Source organism: Pelodiscus sinensis, chromosome 1, assembly GCF_052426305.1.
Source record: "Pelodiscus sinensis isolate ZL-2025 chromosome 1, ASM5242630v1, whole genome shotgun sequence".
Lineage (NCBI taxonomy): Eukaryota > Metazoa > Chordata > Testudines > Trionychidae > Pelodiscus > Pelodiscus sinensis.
In genome coordinates, this window is record NC_143052.1 from 108,499,889 (window position 1) to 108,523,910 (window position 24,022).

General features: G+C 41.1%; 1 protein-coding gene across 1 annotated transcript in view; it reads left to right on the top strand.

Moving 5' to 3' along the window:
• IPO8 (importin 8) overlaps nt 1-24,022 on the top strand; it is a 74,813-nt gene that overhangs the window by 45,210 nt on the left and 5,581 nt on the right. Inside the window, exons 15-22 of the mRNA XM_075940701.2 lie at nt 111-271; nt 2,053-2,178; nt 5,525-5,591; nt 6,106-6,231; nt 6,712-6,809; nt 7,487-7,582; nt 9,114-9,334; nt 21,741-21,946. Of these exons, the coding sequence (XP_075796816.1) occupies nt 111-271; nt 2,053-2,178; nt 5,525-5,591; nt 6,106-6,231; nt 6,712-6,809; nt 7,487-7,582; nt 9,114-9,334; nt 21,741-21,946 (1,101 nt within the window). The remainder of the gene's footprint in view (nt 1-110; nt 272-2,052; nt 2,179-5,524; nt 5,592-6,105; nt 6,232-6,711; nt 6,810-7,486; nt 7,583-9,113; nt 9,335-21,740; nt 21,947-24,022) is intronic.

Sequence of the window (24,022 nt, forward strand, 5' to 3'; positions counted from 1 at the left end):
GTTGTGTTTTTTCTTGGGAGAACAGGAAGGGCCCTAAGAACTAAGACTGATTGTATATTTGTTTTTGTGGAAAGTTGACTTTTTCTAATTTGGTTTTGTTCTCATATTAGCAAAGGAATATGTGAAGCCATATGTCAGGCCTGTTATGCAGGAGCTGTTACACATCGTTAGAGAGACAGAAAATGATGATCTTACTAATGTGATCCAAAAGATGATCTGTGAATACAATCAGGAAGTAGCTACCATCGCTGTCGACATGACGCAACACCTGGTAAGAGACAGTAGAACAATACTGTAGTCACAGTCATAGACCTCAGGGTATGTCTAGACTGCAAGCTTCTTTTAAAAGAAGCTTTTTCGAAAGAGCTCTTTCCAAAACGTTTCTTTTGAAAGAGAGCATCTGCTCCAAGACCAGATTGAAAAAGCGATCTGCTTTTTCAAAAGAGAGTGTCTGGACTGCATGTATGCTCTCTCGAAAGAAAGCATTGATTGCTAATCACAAAATGGCCACCAGGGCACTTGTGCTTTGATCGATTGCCTCTTCTTTTGAAAAATGTCCCTGTTCTGTGTCCACACACGCCTTTTTTTGAAAGAGCTCTTTCGAAAAAGGCGTTCTTCCTCGTAATTTGAGGTTTACCACTGTCGAAAAAACCTCTGTGATCTTTTGATTAAATTTTGAAAGAATGCAATTGCAGTGTGGGCGCAGGTGAAGTTTTTAAAAAAAAGTGCAGTTTTTTTTAAAAACCATGTAGTCTAGACATACCCTCACTCATTAAATACAGTTTCAAGCTTGTTTGAAATGCACATTTTTAAAGGGATGCTAACTTTAAAATATTTTTTTAAATTCCCTCCAATTTTGCTTACAGCCTCTTTGATTGTTTGAAATAAAGAATCTTTAAAATCTGATGTGCTTTTCACTGTATATTCTGTGTCCTTTTAGATTTCATCTTGGATGATGAAAATAGATGAGTCATCTAGTTTTTCAGTTCTGGTCTGTTTTGCCCTCTGCCTATTCATGCAGTAGAATGATGGCGTCAAATTCTGGTCCGCATATACGACATGTGTTAGCGTTAACATAAGCTGTTTTCATTGATGGTTTTTAAAAACATTTAACTGAAACAGATACAAACCTTCCACCCAGCCCCCACAAATGTAAATGTGGAGGGTTAAGCTACCTGACAGTTTTCCTTCAAAAAGTTAAACCTTAATCCTTAAAATTACAATAGTTTTGTTTATTTTGATAGTAAGGATGTTAAAATGATTAAATGATGGCACTTAACCAGTTAACCGTTTTAACGTAGGTTCCTCTGCTGAGCCTTGCTGTAAGAGTGGTGTCCTGCCACTGGCCCTCCCATGGCCATGTGGCCTTGCCACACCTGAGGTTCTGCCTGCCAGCTAGCCAACCAAAGGCTGCTGGTACTGCTCAGGCCAGCAAAGCTGGCCACCACCAGACTTAACTGGCATGGGTCAGTTAACTGGTAAGCATACAAGTAAGTCTCATGCTTAAGTATGCTTAAGTCTCCTACTAGTAAGTATGCTAACCAATTAACATCCCTATAATAATTCGAAGACACTGCAGCCACTTTATTATTGGTCAAAAGGCAACACCTCATTTCCTACAAAGCAAATTGGAACATGAGTTCCCTTTAGAATAGTGGTGGGGAACCTCAGGTCCTGGGGCTGGATGCAGCCCCTGGCTTACTTGGATATAGCCCCTGAGGCTCGGGGCTCCTTCCAACATTGAGGAACCCACACTGGCTCTCCAGCCGCCCCGCTGCCACACCACAGGGCTGGAATATACAAAATCTACTAGCCTGGGCCCTCCTAGGTTCTAGTGTGCAAGAGGAGGAACCTTTCTCAGTCAAGGGTTTGGTTTTATGTGAGGTATTGGGTTGGGTTTCTTTTCTTCTCACTTGTATGCAGCCCCCAACTGATTTTCTGTGGGGCCAGCAGCCCCTGACCCCAAAAAGTTCCCCATTCCTGCTTTAGAAGATCTGTTTGCTCCTTTCTAATCTCTTTTTTTTTTTTTTTTTTTTTTTTTTTTTTGGTAAGGCTGAGATATTTGGGAAAGTTCTTCAGAGTGAAGAATATGAGGAAATGGAGGACAAAACAGTGATGGCCATGGGAATCTTACACACTATTGACACTATTCTAACAGTTGTGGAAGATCACAAAGAGGTGAGATTACTCTGTTACACATCTTGTCATCTCTCCTTTTATTCATTGCAACATGCAATTTTATTGTATATTAAATTGCTTGAGTTTGAAAAGAGCAAGTTATTGTTATGTAGTTTGATGTATTAGGATGAACTGATCCTTCTTAGTAAACGTGAATTTAAAGCTCAATGTAAAATGCTACTTTTCAGTTGTACAATATTTATTTTTAAGAGAGAACTGACATTTCAGAAGAAATAACTCTTTAGCAGGTACTACAGCAAATATTACTAGAAAAATCTTTAGGTCTACTACAAAATATGTTTTAAACTAAATTCTGAGAACATTTGTTATGATTCACAGTAACTGCAATATGATAACTATTGGTTATGGCAACTTAACATTTTTGATGTTTAACTCAGCAGTTCCCTGGATGGAATTGTGGATATTGAGCAATGTATAATTGTATTGCAGGATGAGTTGTAGGCTTTGTATATTCATGAGCTATCTACAGGAGGAACAATTTTTTCTAATTTCATTACTAGGTAAATCTCATCATAAGGTTTTTTTCTGATTTTACAGCTGCGTTAATTGAGGTACAAAGAAGGTCAATTGACTTGTTCAATGTCACACGATCATTGGGTAGCTCTGAGCTCAGCTGGTATTACAGAATAAAGATGCATTGTCCTAGATCAGTAGTTTTCAAAGTGGGTACTCATACTCGCTAGGGATGTGCAAGAAAAATCCTGAAATGGCAGACCATTCATTTCATTTTGTACAGAGGATTTCAAACTGTGTGCCATGTTAAAGGGCGTAGAGGAACATTGGTGGGGGCAGCTCTGCACAGTGAGGCTCGGGTGTAGAGCACCACTTCCACCCTTGACTTGCTTACAGCAGAACTTGGGGAGGGAATGCTGCCTTCTCCTCGGGCCCAACCTTCCCCCCCCCTCTTTGAATGACAAGTTTTGGAATGTGCGTCAAGGCATGGAGATACCATTCCCTTCCCCAGTGCCACCCAACAGGACTTTCCCCCAAACATTCCTCCTCAGGGTGGGGTTTTTTGAACATTTGAAAACATGTGTGCCTCTCACCACTTGTCACTTCTGACTATCTGAGATGGGTGTGCCATAGACTCTTTAGAAAGGAGTACACAGCCTAAAAAGTTGGGAAAATCAGTGTCCTAAATCATTCTGCCTCCTTGATTTTTACAAGTTCTCATCACAATGCTGAAGTAAACCTATTTTACTAAACTAAAATTAGCTTTAGCACTGGTAGCCTGCAATACTGTTCTCTTGGGGTTTGTCCAGCTTTTAGTCTAGTGGCCATCTGTGTCTTTTTGTGGTAATTTAGCTGCTCACTGTTGTATAGTATTCAGTGTAAGATAATGCTTAACACAGGATCAGGATCTTTTAGCCATAAATGAACAGCACAATTTACTGCCTTTTTATGGAAATAGGCTGTGGTGAAGATTTAAAAAAGAACCTACAATTAGACTCTTAAATCTGTGTATTTAGGCATGTAAAGAAGTGGCTGTTCTTTCAAAAGCACAAAGTGTACCATGGGACTACTTGTGCTTAAAGCTGAGCATATGCTCAAGAGCTTTATTAGGCTGGGGACCAGAGTGCTCCACTCCTTGCAGGAGTGAGCCCTTAATCAATGTTACCGTTAATAAACTTAAATGTCTGTGTTTGTTGGTTTTATGTGACTTCTAATGTGGACCTACACTTCTCTTGTGACTCTCAGACAATTTTCACTCCTAAATACAATCTCCCAGGCCAACAACAATAAAAGAGTTAATCATAGTAAAACCTGCTCATTTCAGCAAACGACACCCTTTTCTACAACCCAAGTTCAATCATATACTGTCTTCTGGGACATTCTGTAGAGGGAAAAGACAGGAACATCTTTTTCTTTTCTTTTTATTCTCACATCACTTCTTTTCTTTCCTCCTAAACCCTATGTAGTTTGTGTGTAGAGATCTCTCCTCAGATCCTTTGGATGCAGCAGTTGGAGCAAGTGGGCGCTCTTCCAGTGTGATGGAGCTTTCAGTTAGCGTATGGGTAGCAACCGTTAGTTAGGAAGTAGTAAAATGATGCTCAATCTTACATGAACATTTGTAAGGAGGATATTGGGGAAACTAATTTTTAAAATAGTGATCGAAATGTAGCCGTGTTAGTCTGGTGTAGCTGAAACAAAAGACAGGACTATGTAGCTCTTTAAAGACTAACAAGATGGTTTATTAGGTGATGAGCTTTTGTGGGCCAGTCCCACTTTTTTGATCTGAGGAAGTGGGTCTGGCCCACGAAAGCTCATCACCTATAGCTACATAGTCCTGTTTTTAATTTTTAAAATAGCTGAGTACTTATCACTGATTGTGTCCCTGTAATAGTCTAATTGAAAGCATTTAAACCAGGATGGAAACTCTCTTTTCCTTGGAAGAACTGCTTACCTAAACTAACATAGTTAATAGTGATAGAAATGTAGCCGTGTTAGTCTGGTGTAGCTGAAACGAAAAACAGGACTATGTAGCACTTTAAAGAGTAACAAGATGGTTTAATGAGCTTTCGTGGGCCAGACCCACTTCCTCAGATCAAATAGTGGAAGAAAATTGTCACAACCATATATACCAAAGGATACAATTAAAAAAATGAACACACATGAAAGGACAAATCAAATTTCAGAACAGAAGGGGGATGGGAGGGAGGTAAATGTCTGTGAGCTAATGATATTAGAGGTGATAATTGGGGCATTGATCCTTTGGCGAAGTGTCTACATTGGACAAATGTCTCAGACACTTCGCCAAAGGGTCAATGCCCACAAAACAGATATCAGACAGGATCACAAAGAAAAAACAGTTTCTTGCCATTTCAACCAGAAAGGACATTGTCTCAACGACTTGATTACCTGCATCCTGCTTCAAAGGCCTTTTAAGACTTCACTTGAAAGAGAATCCTCTGAACTGTCATTCATGCTTAAATTCGACACTTTACACTCAAGTTTGAATAAAGATGCTAATTATCTTACCCGTTACAAAGACAGCTTCCCCAATTATCACCTCTAATATCATTAGCTCACAGACATTTACCTTCTCCCCCCCCTACCCCCTTCTGTTCTGAAATTTGATTTGTCCTTTTCATATGTGTTCATTTTTTTAATTGTATCCTTTGGTATATATGGTTGTGACAATTTTCTTCCACTATTTGATCTGAGGAAGTGGGTCTGGCCCACGAAAGCTCATCACCTATTAAATCATCTTGTTAGTCTTTAAAGTGCTACATAGTCCTGTTTTTTGTTTTATTATAGTTAATGGAATGAATCAAGTTACTCTGATTTGTAACTTTTTAAATAAAGTGTCTTATTTTTATTTCAGATAACTCAACAGTTGGAGAGCATTTGTTTACAGATCATTGGCCTCGTTTTGCAGAAACACGTAATAGGTATATGCAGAAGCTGACATTTTAAAGTATCCAGTTTATTTTATGTGGCAGAAAAAGGTTACTAATGCAATAATTTTAAATTTTATAGAGCAAATAGTATTATCTTCCTGCTGAGTACTTTGTCAGTGACTTCAGCTCAGGCCACTTTCTCTCAGAACTAAAGGAAGATCAGTTTTTGTTTTCATCTCCTATTTCCATGTCACTAAAACTGCAATAGTAAATTACATTAGCTTCTGTGTGTTGGAGCACTGAAAAGCATCAATCTTTGTTCCCTATAAAATGTTAACTTGATTTGAAAGTAAAGGGAAGTGGTTTTTGTTTACATTTACACTTCTAGCAGTTCCCTGTATTAAAAACATTCAGCATTATCAAGCAAAACTTGTACACTTTTTACTTTCCCAAAAAGCTCTCTGCTCATTGCTATATGGCCTGAGGCCTATGTTTGAGAGATTATGGTATTTGCAAGCAAAACTTCTCTTTTACAGACCCCTACCTCAAATTTTCTTCTCTTCAGAGTTTTATGAAGAAATTCTCTCCTTGGCATACAGTTTGACCTGCCAGATGATTTCCCCCCAAATGTGGCAGCTTCTAGGTGTTCTATATGAAGTTTTCCAGCAGGATTGCTTTGAATATTTTGCAGGTATGACTATTCCCAAACTGTAGGGTATTGTAACTATTTGCAGATGCAGCTTCAAAAAGTTATCTTACAGAGTTACTTTCTTTTAGTCTGTATTAGTCAAAAGGACACGTGTGCTTCGGTTTTGTTGTGAATATGGTGAGTGCTAATACCACTGTTATTTGCTTGGAGACATTCCATCAAATAAGTCAATTTTATACATTGTAGTGGGTCCAGAACTCAAAGGAAATTCCTAAAATGAGGAAACTATCAATTCATTAGCTAAAATGTAGTTATGTCTTTTCTAATTCTTTTTCTCTATCTACATTTTAAAACCCCATCTTGCAAAGGTAACTGTTAGCACAGGTAGATGTATGCAGAATGTTTAGGATTGCTGTCATGCTTAGAGGTCCAAGCTAGTAGATCCCATTGCAGGGCCAGGGCCTTAATTGTTAAAATTTTGGGGGTGTTGCTTTTATATAAAATATATTTTTTTTTTTTTAGATATGATGCCTCTCATGCACAATTATGTGACCATTGACACTGATACTTTATTGTCTAATCCAAAACATTTAGAAATCATTTACACTATGTGTAAAAAGGTAAGACTTATGCTCCTTGTCATAGTCCACATTCACGATGTTTGAACATTAAATATTCAAAACAAGAGTGACCAATGCTTGCCAGTTGGTGGTTGTTGATTGATCAAGGTGAAATAAGCCTTAGTTCAGTTCCCTGTGGGTGCATCACAGAAACCACTTCCATAATTGTAACTGATATCCTTATCAGAGGCCACAGATTAAATGGACATGGAAATTTAATTCCCCCTTTCATCCATAAAGCATGTGGATAGAGCATTGTGAAAGAAACTTGCCATGTTGTTGCTTGTGTTGTATCTGTTATGTGGAAAACAGGACTTCACATTACCGAGCTGTTAATGTGCCATTATTCACCAAAACTGAAATCACATGGCAGAAAATACCAATTATCAAGGATACTCATAACTTTTAAAATGATTGTTTCAGTGCTTGCCATTTTCTTGAGGAAAACGGCAAGCACTGAAACAATGTCAAGGAAAAATGTTAATATTTGTAAAGAATTATACAGATTTTGCATGAAGGTCACAGTTTGAATTCTCCAGTCTTATGTCCCTTCAGCATTGTTTGTTTTAACGTATATCTCTGCATACATGTGCACTTGCGATGTCTGTCTTTTATTGCGTGTGAGTGCTTCCATTGTGTACAATGTTATTGGGCTGAATTATCATTCTTGATGTTAGGTATTAACTGGAGATGCAGGAGAAGATGCAGAGCGTCACGCAGCCAAACTTTTAGAAGTAATTGTTCTTCAGTGCAAAGGGCGGGGTATTGACCAGGTAATGTATTACAAACAGCTTTTTGCCTTTTGTAGATTTGATGCTGTGTATATACTTTTATATAAATGCAATCAGATTCGTAAGAGTTGAGTAGATGAAAAATGTAGACTTAAAGAACAAATTTAGGAAATGAAATGTTCTAAATGGAATTGTCCTCCAGTGCAAACTGTGCAAAGGATGTAAATGAGTTCAAGAGATTTCGGGATTTGTTTCTCGTGGAGGAGATTAAAGGATATATGACATCTTGAAAAAGCAAGAGAATAGGATTAAATCTGAACTATAAAAGACTGCTACCTTGGGGTATATTCTTTTTCTGTTTCCTACATTTTCTCCACATAGCATTGCTTGTTTTGAATTGAAATTGCTATGATTTAGAATTTAATCATGCAAGTCAAACTACTGGAGTTGTTTCCCACAGAGGTCTGAACTCTTTTTTTTTTTTTAATTAGTGCTGTATTTTGAATTGCTGGGAATGCAGTAAAATGTATGAATAAATATTTGCAATGTGACTGGATTATGGTTGCTGTGAATATCATAACTACAAATTTCCTGCATCTTTGTGTATATATTTTTAACCACTATCTGGATTAGTGTTTTTCATATTAAGGACTAAATTCTTCTTTGCTATTTCTGTGTAAAGCCACAACCCTGCATGGTAAGAATAGATTGTGTCCATTTGTTCCTGGCCCTTTACGTTTGCTGCATAATCTGGAGTTAATTGCAATCAGTAAAATTCCACTCATTTAAATCTGGAATAATTGAAGAGAAAATTTTGCCAGGAAATCTTTTTTTTTTTTTTTTAATGAGAAATCTGAAAGGGATGGAATCAAATGACATACATTTTCAGTGAAATTAATATGAAAATCACCACATCTGTGTTAGTGAAATGATTGCACATTGAAATAAAACTCTTATCCCATGCTCAAATATTCAAACACATTCCCAAATATATACTTGGGATATGCCTGTACTTTCTGAAACTTGTGAACTGATACTTTCTTGATACTTTTTCTGTACTTGGGAACTGTTTATTTTATAATCTAGACATACAGATCTGCACAATACAAATATCTGAATGGCCATACTCTCTGCAGACTTCTGTAAGAAGTTTTTCACCATACTTTGTTACAATTTGACAGAATACATACTACTTACTGAGGGTTATGTATATGTCTAAGATGTTTTTTATTTAGCTCAGGACAAGAAAATATTTGAGCTCTTTTATACACACTGAAACAAATCCTACCAAATTTCCCCAAAATATTTACCTTTGTGTTGATACTATCTATTATGTTAAGTCTAAGGGATAATTGTTTTAGAAAGCTTTAGAAGCATGCAGATAGTCTTAAGGTAAAGGTACACTCTTGTTTTTATATTGGAAAATGAATATACTATACTGTTATGTGCTGCACAATAGCAGAATTCCCATTGATTCTTTGTCTTTTGAAAGTGATAAATGCTTTTAAATTGTCATGCAACCTGGTAGTATTTTTAACATTTAATCCTCCCCTCCCGCCCCATATGTCCCCAGTGTATACCACTGTTTGTAGAAGCTGTGCTAGAGCGACTGACTCGAGGAGTTAAAACGAGTGAGCTTCGTACCATGTGTCTTCAGGTGGCCATAGCTGCCCTTTACTACAATCCTGAGCTACTTCTGCACACGTTAGAGAACATCAGATTTCCACACAACCCTGAGCCCATCACAGCACAGTTCATAAACCAATGGATGAATGACACAGATTGTTTTCTTGGGCAAGTATTATGTCTTTTTCTTTAAATCCTTGTCTATCATTTCTTTGCAACAGACTTCTGATCTTATTTTTAATCCCTAGAAGACACACTGATTCAAGAAATTAAATTCCAAAGCTAAGTTTAAATAACAGTAACCCACACCAAAATAATATAAGCGCTATAGTGCAGTTCAAGGTGACCTGCAAATATTAAGTTTTTCTTTTTTCTGAATATCCTGCATAGCAAGTTTAAGATGGCATTGGGCATTTAATCAATTTTAGCCTCTCAGTTTCCCTAAAGTTACAGAACATCTGCCTCTGTATGAGATGGCCCAGTATGCACTGTGCGGGGGGAGCTCAGTCACTATAGTATAGAACCAACCCAAAAGGGCTTCAGGGAATTTTTTTTCCTGAGTATTTAGAGTGTTTATACAGGTTGCACCTCTCTAGTCCAGCATCCTTGGGACCTGACTGTGCCAAACCAGAGAATTTGCTGGACCCCAGGAGGTCAATATTGTCTAGCAGCATTACCAACACTTCCACTGCTTACTAGGCTCTTAGAAGATATTCAGGGATAATTAGTGCAAAATAACAACACAGAAAACTGAGAGACAGGACTGGTAGCTTTAAGGGACCACGGGAAACTTGGCCATGATAAGTGGACATCCAGCTAACGAAAATCATGCTGAACCATGGATGTTGCCGGAACAGAGAGTGCCGGACTAGAGAGGTTCAACTTGTACAACGTTTTTCTATTCTAAATCTTTTAAAAGTGATGACTGTAGTGTGAGGTTTAAACAAACAAACAAACAAACCAACTTTCCCCAACCAAAAAAATCCTCCAATTTATTCCCAATCATGGCTCCTTCCCAAGCCCGGCCCTTGGTCAAGGCAAGTGAGGCAGTTGCCTAGAGCCTTGCATTGCCCTGCTCCCGGCCCTGCCTTCCTGGCCGTGCAGCTCAGCCACGCTGCCTTGGGCCCCACACACTGGTTGGCTGGGCCTGCCCTTTCCCCTCCCATCTTGACCCCCCACCTCCAAAAAGTCTGTCTGCTTGAGTCAAAAGGGGCTCCACAGTTGACATTGACAAGGTACTACAAACAGGCATTTCAGTGATATGTAGCTATCTACAATATTTGTGACCCCAAAGGGCAAACAGAAAAACCTCCACATTCATAATATGCTGAATGACTTGAGCCTTTAATTCAGGACATTTAGCATATAGTATTTCTGAAAGATAACGTTTTTTCTAAAGTATGTTGAAGCACTGGTTTGTGTGGAACTGTTTGTTTTACTCAGACAGTTATTTATTAAAATGTTGGGGAGCATTTAACCGAGAAAGTTATTCTGATCCAAGATTGGGAGATGTAAGTATCTTTTTGAGTCAATTTGTTACAACACTATAGCAAAGTCTTAGTACCGTATAACTATGTAGTCTGGGAAAAATACTTATTTTTGGGGGTGTCTCTAGGATTTCCATACCTATTCTTCTTCCTTCTACTTGTAGCTATTCCCCAAAGGTTCCTTGCATTGCTTTGACCCTCCTTCCTAGCAGAAAATCTTTAGTACTAGTGGTCAGTATCAGCCAGAGGATGTGCACATTATTGACTGGAGTAGCTGAGTTGGTGCAGGGTGTGTTGGGACAAATAACACAAACATAGTTTTAATTACCACAGTGCAAATTGTGCTTAGGTTAATTTGGTAGAGGCAGGTGGAGCATAGCCAGAAACAACGGAAAAATAACATGTCTTTCAACATGCAGGGTGCTTGGAAGACACATGTCACACGTATAGAGTAGGTAGGTTTATCTCTTTCTTCCTCTTCTTTACCTTTTAATATGTATTACTTAGAGCACACAGGTGGGAAGTATAACAGTTTCTAGGCTGCAGCAAAGCAGGGAAACTGATCATTTCTCAGGTTTTGGTGGACTTTCCAGGACCTGTGTGTGCATTCAACTAATTGGACCAGCACTGCCAGCATAGCAACTTAAAAGATAGGCCCGGTTCTTCAGAATAATTTTGCTATAGGCAGATGCCCAAGGGAAAATACCATCTTAATATTGTCTGTTAGGTAATGGTTTAGTAATGATTTGTTGTGAAGGTTGTATAGCTTGAAATAAATGTGAAATGTATCAGTTATAAAAGTTACTTGAATAGATGATTGAAAAGCAGGGAAGATATTTTTGTGATGAGGTTGGCAGTTTCATGTTAAGGATTCAGATACATTTCTTATAAGCATGTACATAGCCATTAGGGATGTGAAAGACTAGTTGATAAGCAAATGCTTATCGGATAGTCAAGAAGATGGTTAACTAGTCACTTCCCCCCCACCTCCCCCCGCAGAAGAGAAGAGACGAAGGGGTACTTCAAAGCGGCAGCGCTGCACAGAGCCGAGATCAGATGCTCTGTGCAGTGCTGCTGCTTTGAATGCCGCGGGGAACCCAACGTCAGGTGCCTCGCAGCATTTCAAAACGGGAGCTGACCCCGGGCTTCGGCGCTTTTGCCTTTGAAGTGTAGCAACAGCCCTAGGGTTGTTGCTCCACTTCAAAGATGGATGCGCCCTATTGACTAATCCAATAGTCAGTGCAAAAATGCATTTACTATTTGATTAGTTAGTTACCTGATACTTAACATCCTTAATAGCCATATGTATGTTTTGAAAGTTGTGAATCTCCTGTGTCCAGTGGTATAAAATTCAAGTTTCATGGTATGCTGGATTACAAGGTATTGTAGCTGAAGCCTTGAACACCAAGCGGGGAGGAATGGGGAGTGAAGTCCATACTTGGACAGAAGATGAAAATGTCTCCTCTTTGTGTAATTGTCCACATGGATCCCAGTTCTGGTTTGCACAGGTGCTGGGTACGTGAATGACATTGGGCTCTTCGTGCCAGCAGGGTCCATTGCAGCAACACCATTACCTTGGATCCTCTTGCTCCCATTCCTTAACCAAGGGCATAAGGGGCAAATAGCACCAGCCATCCCTCTGTTCCTTCAAACAGTTTGTGCCACGTGTCCTTCTCATGTGCATTAGAGACGTTAGCATGTACAGGCAGTCCCCGGGTTACGTACAAGATAGGGACTGTAGGTTTGTTCTTAAGTTGAATCTGTATGTAAGTCGGAACTGGCGTCCAGATTCAGCCGCTGCTGAAACTGATCAGTTTCAACAGTGGCTGAATCTGGACGCCAGTTCTGACTTACATACAGATTCAACTTAAGAACCCCAGGCATCCCCAAGTCAGTTGCTGCTGAAACTGATCAGCGGCTGATTCCAGGAAGCCCGGGGCAGGGGCTTCCTGTAGTCAGCCACTGGTCATTTTCAGCAGCTGCTGACTAGGGGACACCTGGGGCAGAGCAGCTGGGGTGCTGCTGGGTTGGTCCAGTGGCACCCAGAGCGGCGCTACGGGACCAACCGGCAGCGCCCCAGCTGCTGTACCACAGGCATCCGGAGCAAAGCCGCGGAGCACGGGGGCAGCGGGACAGCCCAGACGCGCCGTGGCTATCCTGCTGCCCTCGGGCTCCGTGGCTTTGCTCTGCTTTGCTCCCCCTCCCCCTGGTCTGCAGACCAGGGGGACGGGGAGCAAAGCGGCGGAACACGCGGGCAGCGGGACAGCCCAGACGCGCCGTGGCTATCCTGCTGCATTCGGGCTCTGCGGCTTTGCTCTGCTCTGCTCCCCGTCCGCCAGGTCTGCAGACCAGGGGGAGGGGGAGCAGAGTAGAGCAGAGCGGTGGAACGCGCGGCCAGCTGACAGCCCAGACGCGTCTGGGCTGTCAGCTGGCTGCGTGCTCCGCTCTGCTTCCCCCCCCCCCCCCCATGGTTTGCAGACCAGGGGAGGGGGAGCAGAGCGGAGCAGAGCAGAGCGGCAGAACGCGCGGCCAGCTGACAGCCCAGACGCATCTGGGCTGTCAGCTGGCCGCGTGCTCCGCTCTGCTCCCCCCCCCCTGCAGATCAGGGGGAGAGGGAGCAGAGTGGAGCACATCAGAGCGGCGGAACGCGCGGCCAGCTGACAGCCCAGACGCGTCTGGGCTGTCAGCTGGCCGCGCGCTCCGCTCTGCTCCCCCTCCCTCTGGTCTGCAGACCAGGGGGAGGGGGAGCAGAGCAGAGCGGAGCGGAGCACAGCAGAGCAGAGCGGCAGAACGCAAGGCCAGCTGACAGCCCAGACGCGTCTGGGCTGTCAGCTGGCTGCGCGTTCCGCCGCTCTGCTCTGCTCCGCTCTGCTCCCCCTCCCCCTGGTCTGCAGCGGGGGGGGGGGAGCAGAGCGGAGCGCGTGGCCAGCTGACAGCCCAGACGCGTCTGGGCTGTCAGCTGGCCGCGCGTTCCGCCACCGCTTTGCTTCCTCTCCCTGGTCTGCTCGAGACCAGGGAGAGGAAGTGCCCCGTTCGTAACTGCGGATCCGACGTAAGTCGGATCCGCGTAACTCAGGGACTGCCTGTAGTCGCTTGCACAGTTAACTGATAAGCCTTGGCATGTCCTCATTAAACTGGAGGAATGACCCATTACAGGTGTGTAAAGGAATACCCTTCTCCCCTCTGCTAACCAAGGCTCTGCTCAAGGATGAGTGCTTGGAGCACCTACAGGCTTTGGACATGTGTGCTCAGCAAGAAGCTCATCTCTGTGTAACTGTTCTGGAACTCAGAGCCATCTGTCTGGCATGCACAGCACTACTTTCCTCACTTCAGGGATCCACAAAACACCACAGATGGTGGAGCAAGTCATCTCCACTCTATCAGGAAGCTCTTCAGCTTTGGATGTGGTCTATTGCTGTAAAGAAAGTAATTATTCTTTTAGGTTTATTTAAAAATATGGTGACTCTTTAGAGCTGTTCAGAGAGTTGAAATGCTAGAACTAGTCCTAAAGGGTGGGGATTTGACATGGATTAGACCACGCTGTGCAGATGAACCATAAATACAGTGTATCCCCTGTGGATTGCATATTGGTGAGTGTGTATCTGGAGATCGATAATGTGCTCTGGTTTTGTATAGACCAGGGGTGGGCAAAAGGGCCTCCACAGACTGGATCCGACCCATGGAGGCCCCGCCGCTCCCCTGCTCCCAGGCCAATTAGGGATGGGGGAAGCACACAAAGTGTCCTCCACCCTACCCCTATCCTGCAAGGAGCATGCGGTGCTTAGAAGCACTGCACCCCTCGCAAGGTGGGAGGAGACTTCGCGTGCTCCCCCTCCCCTACCCCAATCAGGGCTTCGGGCCAGGTGGAGCATGCAAAGTCTCTTCCTGCCCTGCAAGGGGCTCAGCACTTAAAGTCAACTGCCAGCTGCTGCAAGAGACTTCACTTGCTCCCCCTCCCCAGGCCAGCATTGACCTGGGGGCAGCAAGATGGCGTCCATGAAGTGTCCTCCCACCGCCAGGGGCATGGGTTCAGATCAGCTGGCAGTTCTCTGGGCTGGATGGGGGGGGAGACTTTGCATGCTCCCCCACCTCCAGACCAATCAGGGTCTGTGAGTAGGGAGGCACGGAAGTGTCCTGGCTTCGCGTCTTCTGCCTGAGTTCCCGCCCCTTCTGGGGCAGCACGGGACCACTTAAAAAATGTCTGAAGTAGCTCCTGGTAAAAAAAATTATTGCCCTCCCGTGGTGTAGACTGATATGGAAGGGTTGCATCAGTGCTAGGCCCATGGTGGGGAGAGAATGGAAGAATGCTGGAGCATCCTTCCTCCCTACCAAAAAATCCTAATTGGTTTGTTAAATCTTCTTGGCAATACAGCCTCAGCATAACAGACTGCTGTACGCTGAGCATGATTGCTAGTTCTGCTGTTCATCTGTGTCTGACAGGCAAAAGAACAGTTCTTCCTCTGTCTCAAGTTCACTAAATTGGCCTGGTGCCTGAATTTCAACTATCCTTCTGGGACCTCCATCACCACAATATATTTCAAATGCACATTCTCTCTTGCAGCTGCTCATTTAAATGCTTAAAAACATAAGGAAAGAAATATTCTATATTTGTGAAACTATTTGGGATATCGCCTAAAAATAAATCAATTTTAAATGGTAATGCTCAATTCCTCTAGTTCTCTTTACTGTCCAAGGAGGGGATTTTATGATGAAGTAGAGGCACTAATTACTATGGCTGCTTGACTTTGCACTGTCTTCCATTTTGGAGTTGGCATTCCACGACTGTAAAGCATTGAAGCATATTCTGAGAGGTAGTGACCACGTGTCATTCGCTGTTCCGGTGCACATAGAGTAGAATTAGTTAATTGAACTGCAAGGCCTTGCAGGAATTTCAAGACTTCCAGAGTCAAGCTGCAGAATGTACATGGATTTTTGGGGCTACATGGAACTCATAACAGAAAGGAGCCTCAGGAGAGGGGTGTGCAAGGATCAAAATTCAAGTTTGTTTTCCCTTTCTGCTCTTAAAATATTCATCTTGGTGATATCTTTGTACAGTTTTGCTTTACACATACACAGCACCTTTAATCTAACAATATCAAGGGTTGTTTACAAATATCAAGCTTTAGAAGTTTTAGGTTACTGGGGGGCATGGCTGCACTAGGAAATTATTTCAAAATAACTAAATGTGAAATAACTTCTGAAATTACAAAATAGAAATGATGGGTGCCTACTACGAGGGAGCCTTGAAATTAGTCCAAGGCAGGCTATGTTATTGTGGATGTGCTATCTCGACTTAGAACCCAGGAAGCACTGGGGAGTAATTACTTTGAATGACTCTAGAGAGTAATTATTTTGAAATACCAGCAGTGGAGCATCCCCACTACCACTATATTGAAATAACTGTTTCAAAATAATCCTTATTCTCTGAGGAAAGCAGTGCAGATTTCAAAATAAACAGCCTGTTTGAAAATGAGGGGCTTGGTAGTGTGGACACTCTGCTTGTTACTTAAAAATAAGGGGGATTGTTTCGAAATAACTCCCTAGTGTAGCCCAGGGCTGGTACTATAAACATAAGCCCGTTTTAGTGATGGGTAAACTGAGGCTCTGAGCAGTAATTCCCCTCCCTCCAGTTGCAAAGCTGGAAATAGAATTCAGGAATCCTATCACTCTCCAGATTTCAGCTTAAAGACTGTGTCCATCCCCTTTTTTTTCTTGGACTGTGCCTGTGGGAGAAATCCTCAAAGTTAGAGACACAGGATATCCTTCATCCCTTGTTGCAGTTAATTCATTTCTAAAGGCAATAAAATGAAGGAGATGGCAAACACAGTGAAGGCAAAACTCACAGCTTGATATGCTGATTGACTTTGTTGTCATTGCTAGAAGGCTGTGCTTGCTCTTTTAAAGTAGTTTATTGCTATAATCTACCACTCAGAAAACAGAACTGCTTTGCTAAGCCGTAATAAAACTCACATACCCAAGAGGCCTAATGAAATACCCAGTGCCGTGTAAGTCCTTATTTGTTACATATTTGTAACCATTTGCTTTTCCTGATGCCTATCTCAGATGTGGATTGGCATCCCCTATTGGCCACTTCTCAGACTGCGCTAAGGGGAGTCCCAGACTCTGGAGCCATGAATGTGTTAAGCCTCTGGAGTCTGAACAGAACTCCGTTACCGCACCAGTCTTGGGACCCAGGCCCTTTGTCTAAAGCCAACTTTTGAAGCTGGGACCCACGGTTCAGCTGCCTAGCCTCTGGGCTCAGACTACTTAGTTTCCTCCACTAGGTTAAATACACTGTTGCTTAAAGGGTTGGATTTACAGGAGGCCCCTGACTTGCGATGCAATCAGTTCTGGGGGAAGCATTGCAAGTCGGGGGGCATCGTAACTCAAACCCTCATTTATGATAGGCACCCTGCGCCATGGTAAATGTGGACCAAGGATGTAAGTCGGGAGTTTCCGGCCCCTTCTGCACTGACAAAAATGGTTGTAAGTGCAGGGGGTCGAAACTCGAGCGGTCACATCTTGGGGGCCTCCTGTATTCTTAATTAATGAGATGTCAGGTAATCACAGTTAACCAGTTTATTAACTCATGAGCATTAGAAATTGGTCAGCACAAACACAGAAAGATAAGGGCTAAATATTTACTCCTCCATTGATCTGGGGATACAATCAGTACCATAGACTGTTCTGGAAATATAACTCACTGGTTATTACCATGAATGCAAACTCCTGAAAATTACTATGCGTCATTCTTACCCTAATATTTCCACTATCATGCAATCTGCACTTGCTATCCAAAATTGTTGGAAATCTGTTCCCAGTTTCTAGAAACAATTATATCAATTACTTCTTAGTGTCAGAAACCTCAGCAAAATATTACATTCATTGTATGCTCCAAGAATAAAAACTTAGACACAATTTTTAATATATTTTCAGTAGAGAGGATGCTGTAAAAAGTTGTTCACTTTGGCTTAAGTATAGATTTTATTAAAGATACATCATTTTGGTAATATCCTTACCCAGAACTCCACCCAAAAGTGTAAACCAGGTAACTCTAAAAGGCCATCTGGAAGGTGGAATTGCAGATTTTGTACACAGCATTGCTCATTAATAGCAGGAGAATTACACAGATCTACTCAAAATCAATGAGTATGTTATTAAATGTTTTTCTATTTCTGTATTACTATGTTATTTTTCTTCACTCTGACTTGCCCTTTCTTTGAGGGACCATCTGTATTCAGGTAGGCCAGGTTCCTCTGGCCTTGGCGCATACAGCTCCTGTAGCAGTTTTCCTCATCTTAAAATGCCCCCGCCCCCCCCAACAAAAACAAACCCCAACAGCTTCTGTCTCTCAAAACATTCTAATCCTCTATCAGATGATTCTTGTGTCTGCCTTTCCAGATCATTATAGACACTTGCAGAGAGTTACAGGTGACTTCATTGTTGGGTATCCTGTCCCATGATAAATCATTCTTCTGGCTGAGAGCCAGTCTGTTGTTAAAGTGCTCTCCCACTGAAATTAAATAGTTCTTAAGTCAATGGCCCTCTTATTAAGCTTTTGCCACTACTTCTGTTGGCATTTAGGTCCAACATGGAAGTAATGGACAATAGAGAAAGCAAAGTGCTGAATATTCAAAATAAAGATACATACTGGATTTTATAAATTATGTAGATTCCTTGAAACATTGCAATGCCCAGGTAGTAATGGCCTTTAACTAGGAATGAAATGATAGCTTTTTTTTTTTTTTTTTAAATGGGTAAAACTGGCTGGTTCCCTGTGAGGTTTATTGCAGACCTTGCTATTATAAAATGTGCATCCTGTTAGTTTCCGAATCTCTATATAAGTTGACCCATGCTTTTAGTTCCAGACCAGTGTTTCCCAATTTTATTTGGCTACAGAACCCTTTTAAACTCAAAAGAATTTTGCGGAACCCCTAATAAGAGTATTATATATGGAGCTGAAAAAGTAGACCACAAATAAGTAAGGATAATAATAAACAAATGCTAAACAAGATCATGAGATCAACATTTAGTTTAATTGCACATATTTAAAAACAAAAATCACATTTAATGTGTACAAAAAATAATAAAGCTCAAAAACCAGTGAAGAGTTTACTTTTTTCAAGTGATTCAAGCTTCCACTTAAAAAAACTAATGTCTTTATCTTTGTTTTCCGAGTGATTTGTTTCAAAAAGTCTTCGCAATCTAGCAGGTACTAAAAAACTGTTAGATAATATTTTGTTGCATAGTACACACTGGGCATCTGGAGCATCTTTATTTCCATTGCTTGTGAATCCAAATGACAAATAGTCCTCTGCATACCTGTGTTTCTTATTAGTTGGCTATAATTCTTCATAATTAGAATGAACTGTCTCAGTATCTTCCTTGCTGGTTTCAGTAAGAGCAGGAGTGTTTGAAGTACTCACTTTTTTCTTTAAAGTTCCTTCTTTTAGCCAATGATCCATGGGGAATTTTGGTATCAATAATTTAAATTCTATATGTAGGCACTATTAACTTGCCATATTGTTTGTCACCTACATGATCCACGCTCCCTGACAGTGAGTATGGGGATTTCCGGTGTTATAGCACTACTGATTGACTGCGCACGCAGTGCTGAGTTGTGAGTAGAATTTTCTCGTAGAACCCTTATTTTCACTTTGCGAAACCCCAGGGTTCCATGCAACACCATTTGGGAAACACTGTTCTAGACAATACTAACACTGCAACAATAGTGTCTCCTAAGAGCCTTTGTTTTGTTAGATACTGCAACTTCGTGGCCACACCATATGAGAAACAAAACCTTGTTGAGACCATGGAAAATGGCTAGTTTGGTACCAACTGAAAATATCTTAGGATCAGACAGCTAACAAGGCATTTCTACCCGTTTATCCTTTCCTTTTTCCCACTCAGTTACAGTTTTATTAGTAGTGCCATTCTGGAGTGGATCCAGGGACTGGGTAAAACTGCTGTGTTGCATGGAGGGGCAAGGGAACAAGAACCTGCCAGCATAGAAGGAAGTTATATGGGCCTGTAGTGCCTGTGCTCCACCAATATTCAAGAACTTATGCCTGACTCCACCAATGTTTGGGCTTATTTTCAGAGCCATCCCATGCTTTCGGGAGGAGGGGGAGCTTCAGGAGATATGGGGGGGTCCAGGGCAATTTTAGGTGTTAGCATAGGGTTTGGTGCCAGCAAAAGTAAGCAACCCGGCCCCAACCCAACCCACCCCCCACTCCACCTGTTCTCCCAAGCACGTGCCCCTGCCCTGCCATACCTCATCTCTTCATGCCCCTGCTCTGCCCTCATTCCCATTTCACCCCTTCCCCCATCGCTACCCTTCCTCTTTATAGCTTCTTCCCCACATCATAAGTGACACCAGGACTCGATGGAGTACAATGGGCTGAGGCTGGGTTGTTTGCTGCTGCTGGAGCCAGGCTCGCCATTATCCACCCAGGCCACCCTGGACCTCAGGGCCTCCCAAAGCATGGGGTCTGGGGCATTTGCCCTATTCCATCCTTTGGATGGGATGACTCTGCTTGGACCCGTTTTGGACACCACCAAAAATTATAGAAGCCCGGTGCATATGCCTGCCAGCCAGATTGGCAAAACATCTTTTAAGATAGCACAGAGAAAATGTCCTCTTTCCTGTAGGATATTCTTGTCCTATTTGGAGGTCTGCACAAAAGCTGTCTGTAACTGAGAATTTTTTTTTAAAATGGAGTTCCATTAGTAGCAAAAAGCTGTACTGAACCGGTGCTTCTAGTATCAAATCTAATTGTAGACAGAAGAGTGTCAGACAGTAGATAAGGATTTACCCCTGCCCTGGTGGTGGTTGTGGAGCTTTTGCTTATGCAGCCCAAAAGCATTTTTTTAAAAAGCGATTACATTATAAGCTCTTATCTAATAGATTTTTCTATGTACGGTCAATATTATGGCTCCTTCAGCTATTACTTTCCAGCCAGCTCTCCCCATTAGAATATCTTTGAATAACTTTTCCTCAAGTGTATTGGTTTACATTTTTCCTAATCGAATCTCGTGGTCCATTATGCTGGATGCTTTTGAATTATTTCTTTCATCTCACTGATATTTGCTGCATCTCTCAATTAAATGTAATCTACAAATTCAGTATACAATTTAGGCCATTTAAATAAAACCAGTTCCTGTGGTACTCCATCAGGTCATCTCTGCAATTCAGAAAATTACTGTTTTGTCATTGCTCTTTGTGTATGGTCCTTTTTACTAGTTTTCAATCCATATGTTAGTACTCCTATTGAAACCAATTCAGATTGATTTTCTTGTCCAGTTTAATGATGTAATGTGTCCACTGCTTTACTGAAAATCAGTAAAATTACATCATTAACCTTGTTTATTTAGTACTAGCACATTTACTCAGTGTTGCTCGGTGAGTGACAGCTCACCTGTCCCTTGCACTCCACAGCCAGAGTGAGGAATGCAGCAAACTGGCACTTTTCCTTTGGTCCCTGCTGAAGTGGAGCAGCCAGCAAAGTTCCCATACAAATCTGGAGGGGGGAGCTTCAGCCTCTTTCTACCCTCTGTAAAGGGTACCTGCAGGGGGGAGGCTCAAGAGTAGGGCAATCCCAGACTAGGGGGTGTACCCTTAGCCAGTCCATTTCATCTGGCTGGTGAGTCTGAATCTTTTCTGTATGGCTTTATGAGAAGCAATCCCATTCCAGGAACATTCCATTGCCCTGGCACAGCCAATCCCTGACCTTGCTTTAAGTTATGATAAAAGGAAGCTGCATACCAAATTTGGTGATCCCAGCTCTTACCCTTTAGGAGGAGTTCTTGAACAAACAGCCGGACAGACTAACTCTTTCAAATATATAGTAATTCCTTTTTTTGTATTTGGGAATCCTAATCAACAGCACTAGAAAGTTAGCCAGCACATGATAGGCGAGTAATCAGTTATTATGGGCAGTACCTGCTATTGGAAATTTTGCATTTAAAAACCATGGGGAAGAACATAAATAAGAGCTGTTGCTTGGTACTGTAGCTCTTCTTCTAGAGTCCTCGGTAGTCAACATAAAGGGACCTGTTTCTCATGTAACATACTTATATTGTTTTAGACTTCATGACAGAAAGATGTGTATAATAGGACTGAGCATCTTAATGGAATTGCAAAACCGACCTCCTGCAGTAGATGCTGTGGCTGCCCAGATTGTTCCTTCAATCCTGCTCCTGTTTCTGGGATTAAAACAAGTATGTGCTACGCGAGAATTTACAGACCATGAAGATCATGCTAAAGACGAAAAACATGATGCAGAAGATAATGGTAAAATCTCTCATTTCCACATTGTGGATTTTGTCTGGATTTAATTTCAAAATTGTATGAAACTAAAGGTACATTTAAAAATCTTCAGCCAGCCTGCTGAATAATTGGCTGGTTTATTGGATGCTTCAATACATCCCCTTGTGATTTGGTTGCACCTCTTAAAATTAATGCTAAAGCACTTTTGGAGAATGTTGCTCTTTCTGAGAGGGCAGTTTTGTTTTAAAAACAATAAAAGTTGGAAATCCAGGGTTCCTGATCGTGAATGTGCTTGGTAAACCAGCATGCAGGAGACTCCTGACTAATAGGCCAGCAGGAATTTGGCAGTGATATGGAAGCATCATTCTTGGTCCCTGGAAAAAAATATGTCCCTAATAGCTACCTCTTCAATTAATTTAAAAAGCAATAGTAATGGATTTGAAAGGAATCCCAGGCTAGTTATCATCTTCCAGATGGAGTGTGACAAAAAGAAGGCTGGAATAAAAAATGACATTGAAAAAACTTATATTTTAAATTAAATTGGAGTTTATTTAAAAAGAACAGGTTTATTTTTTTTAAACAAACATTATTTACAATTAATTTTGCTGCTTAAGTTGTAAAGGAAACCAAGCTGGTAAAGTCATTGGTTCAGCATCAGGAAGCAAAGTTTGTGAAGTGCTAAACCAGCTTTTGATAGCACTAGCTTCTTATGAAGGCACATAAAATATTTCCTTCATTTCAGTTCATTCAGAGTTAAGAAACCAATTGTAAATTGAAAAGCAGAAAAGCTTGTTTTTCTCTGCTAATCTATGAATAAAAATGAGATGTGAGAAGATGAGATCTGCTAGTTTTAAAAAATGTGAAGGGGAGAAACAATCAGTTTAATTCACAAACTGCAGATAATACTTATCTATTTGATAAATCTATTTTAAATGGAAAACATGTTTTGATTAACTTTCTTCTTTTGTAGCCAGCATATTTAAGGTGGTTTTGTTTAAGAAAAACAAATTTAAAGTACTTTTAGTGCACTTTTAATTGAATTCCAAGTTTCAATCTTAATAGAGCTTGCCCCAAATCTTGAGTAAAAAAGAAGATCCTTTAGTAAATAAGAAATGTGTCACTGGCCATTTTAACATCACACGATTAAAAGAAATTAAGACTGTGAATGAATTAAATTAATCTATAGAATTGCTTAAATAACTGTATAGAGAATATATGCTCCTGCTTAGCAAAAAGTACCAAATTGAATGGAAAGGCTCTATTTTGTTGCAAATCAAAATGTTTTAATGGTTAACAGCTAATGAGAATCAGTCTTTCTTCAGGAAAATAAAAAAATACAAAAGAAGATTAAAGTCAATTATTTATATCAAGGTTTCCTGCTTACTACTTTAAATCATGATCAGACTTGGTAATGCAAATTGTTTTGATCTTAAATCAATCCACCCTGGCACAAAAAGCCTTCATGACAGGGTTTACAAAGCAGGTTTTGAGATGACAAAGGATCCTGTGACAGAGAGGCCTCCTCTCAATCTATCAGGTAAAAAGGGGAAAAACGATCAAGAGAATTTGCTGCACTAGAGAGTGTATATTACACAGTATTTGACAGATTATTTTATTGTCTGGATGTATCTTAATTTGCAGTATGAGATGAAAACTATTGTAGGTGCTAATGCCATGGATACAAATGAAACTGAAATGCATTTAACAGATGCAAAATTCAGAAATGATTGGACTTAAATTCAGTTGTCTCTGTATATTGTGCACAAGAATGTGGTACAGCAACTGCATAGCCATGTTGCATAGTTCAGTAGCCATGTGCTGCTCAGATCTCTGCACTGTGATTTGCCTAAAATCCCAGTACCACTCCTTCCAAATTGCTGGCCATATGCTCATAGCAGATATGACCAATTCCACTCATTTCATCCAGCTGACAAAAGAAAAACTTGAAATGATGTTTTTAACCCCCAGTTATAGTCTTGAAAATATTTCTTAGATATTTTAACATAGTCACCTAAGAAGCTGCTTAAATCAGAAATAGCAATATTTGGAACTAAGTTTTTGGGTTGGTTTGTTCTGGACATGATTGCTGTTTCATAAATA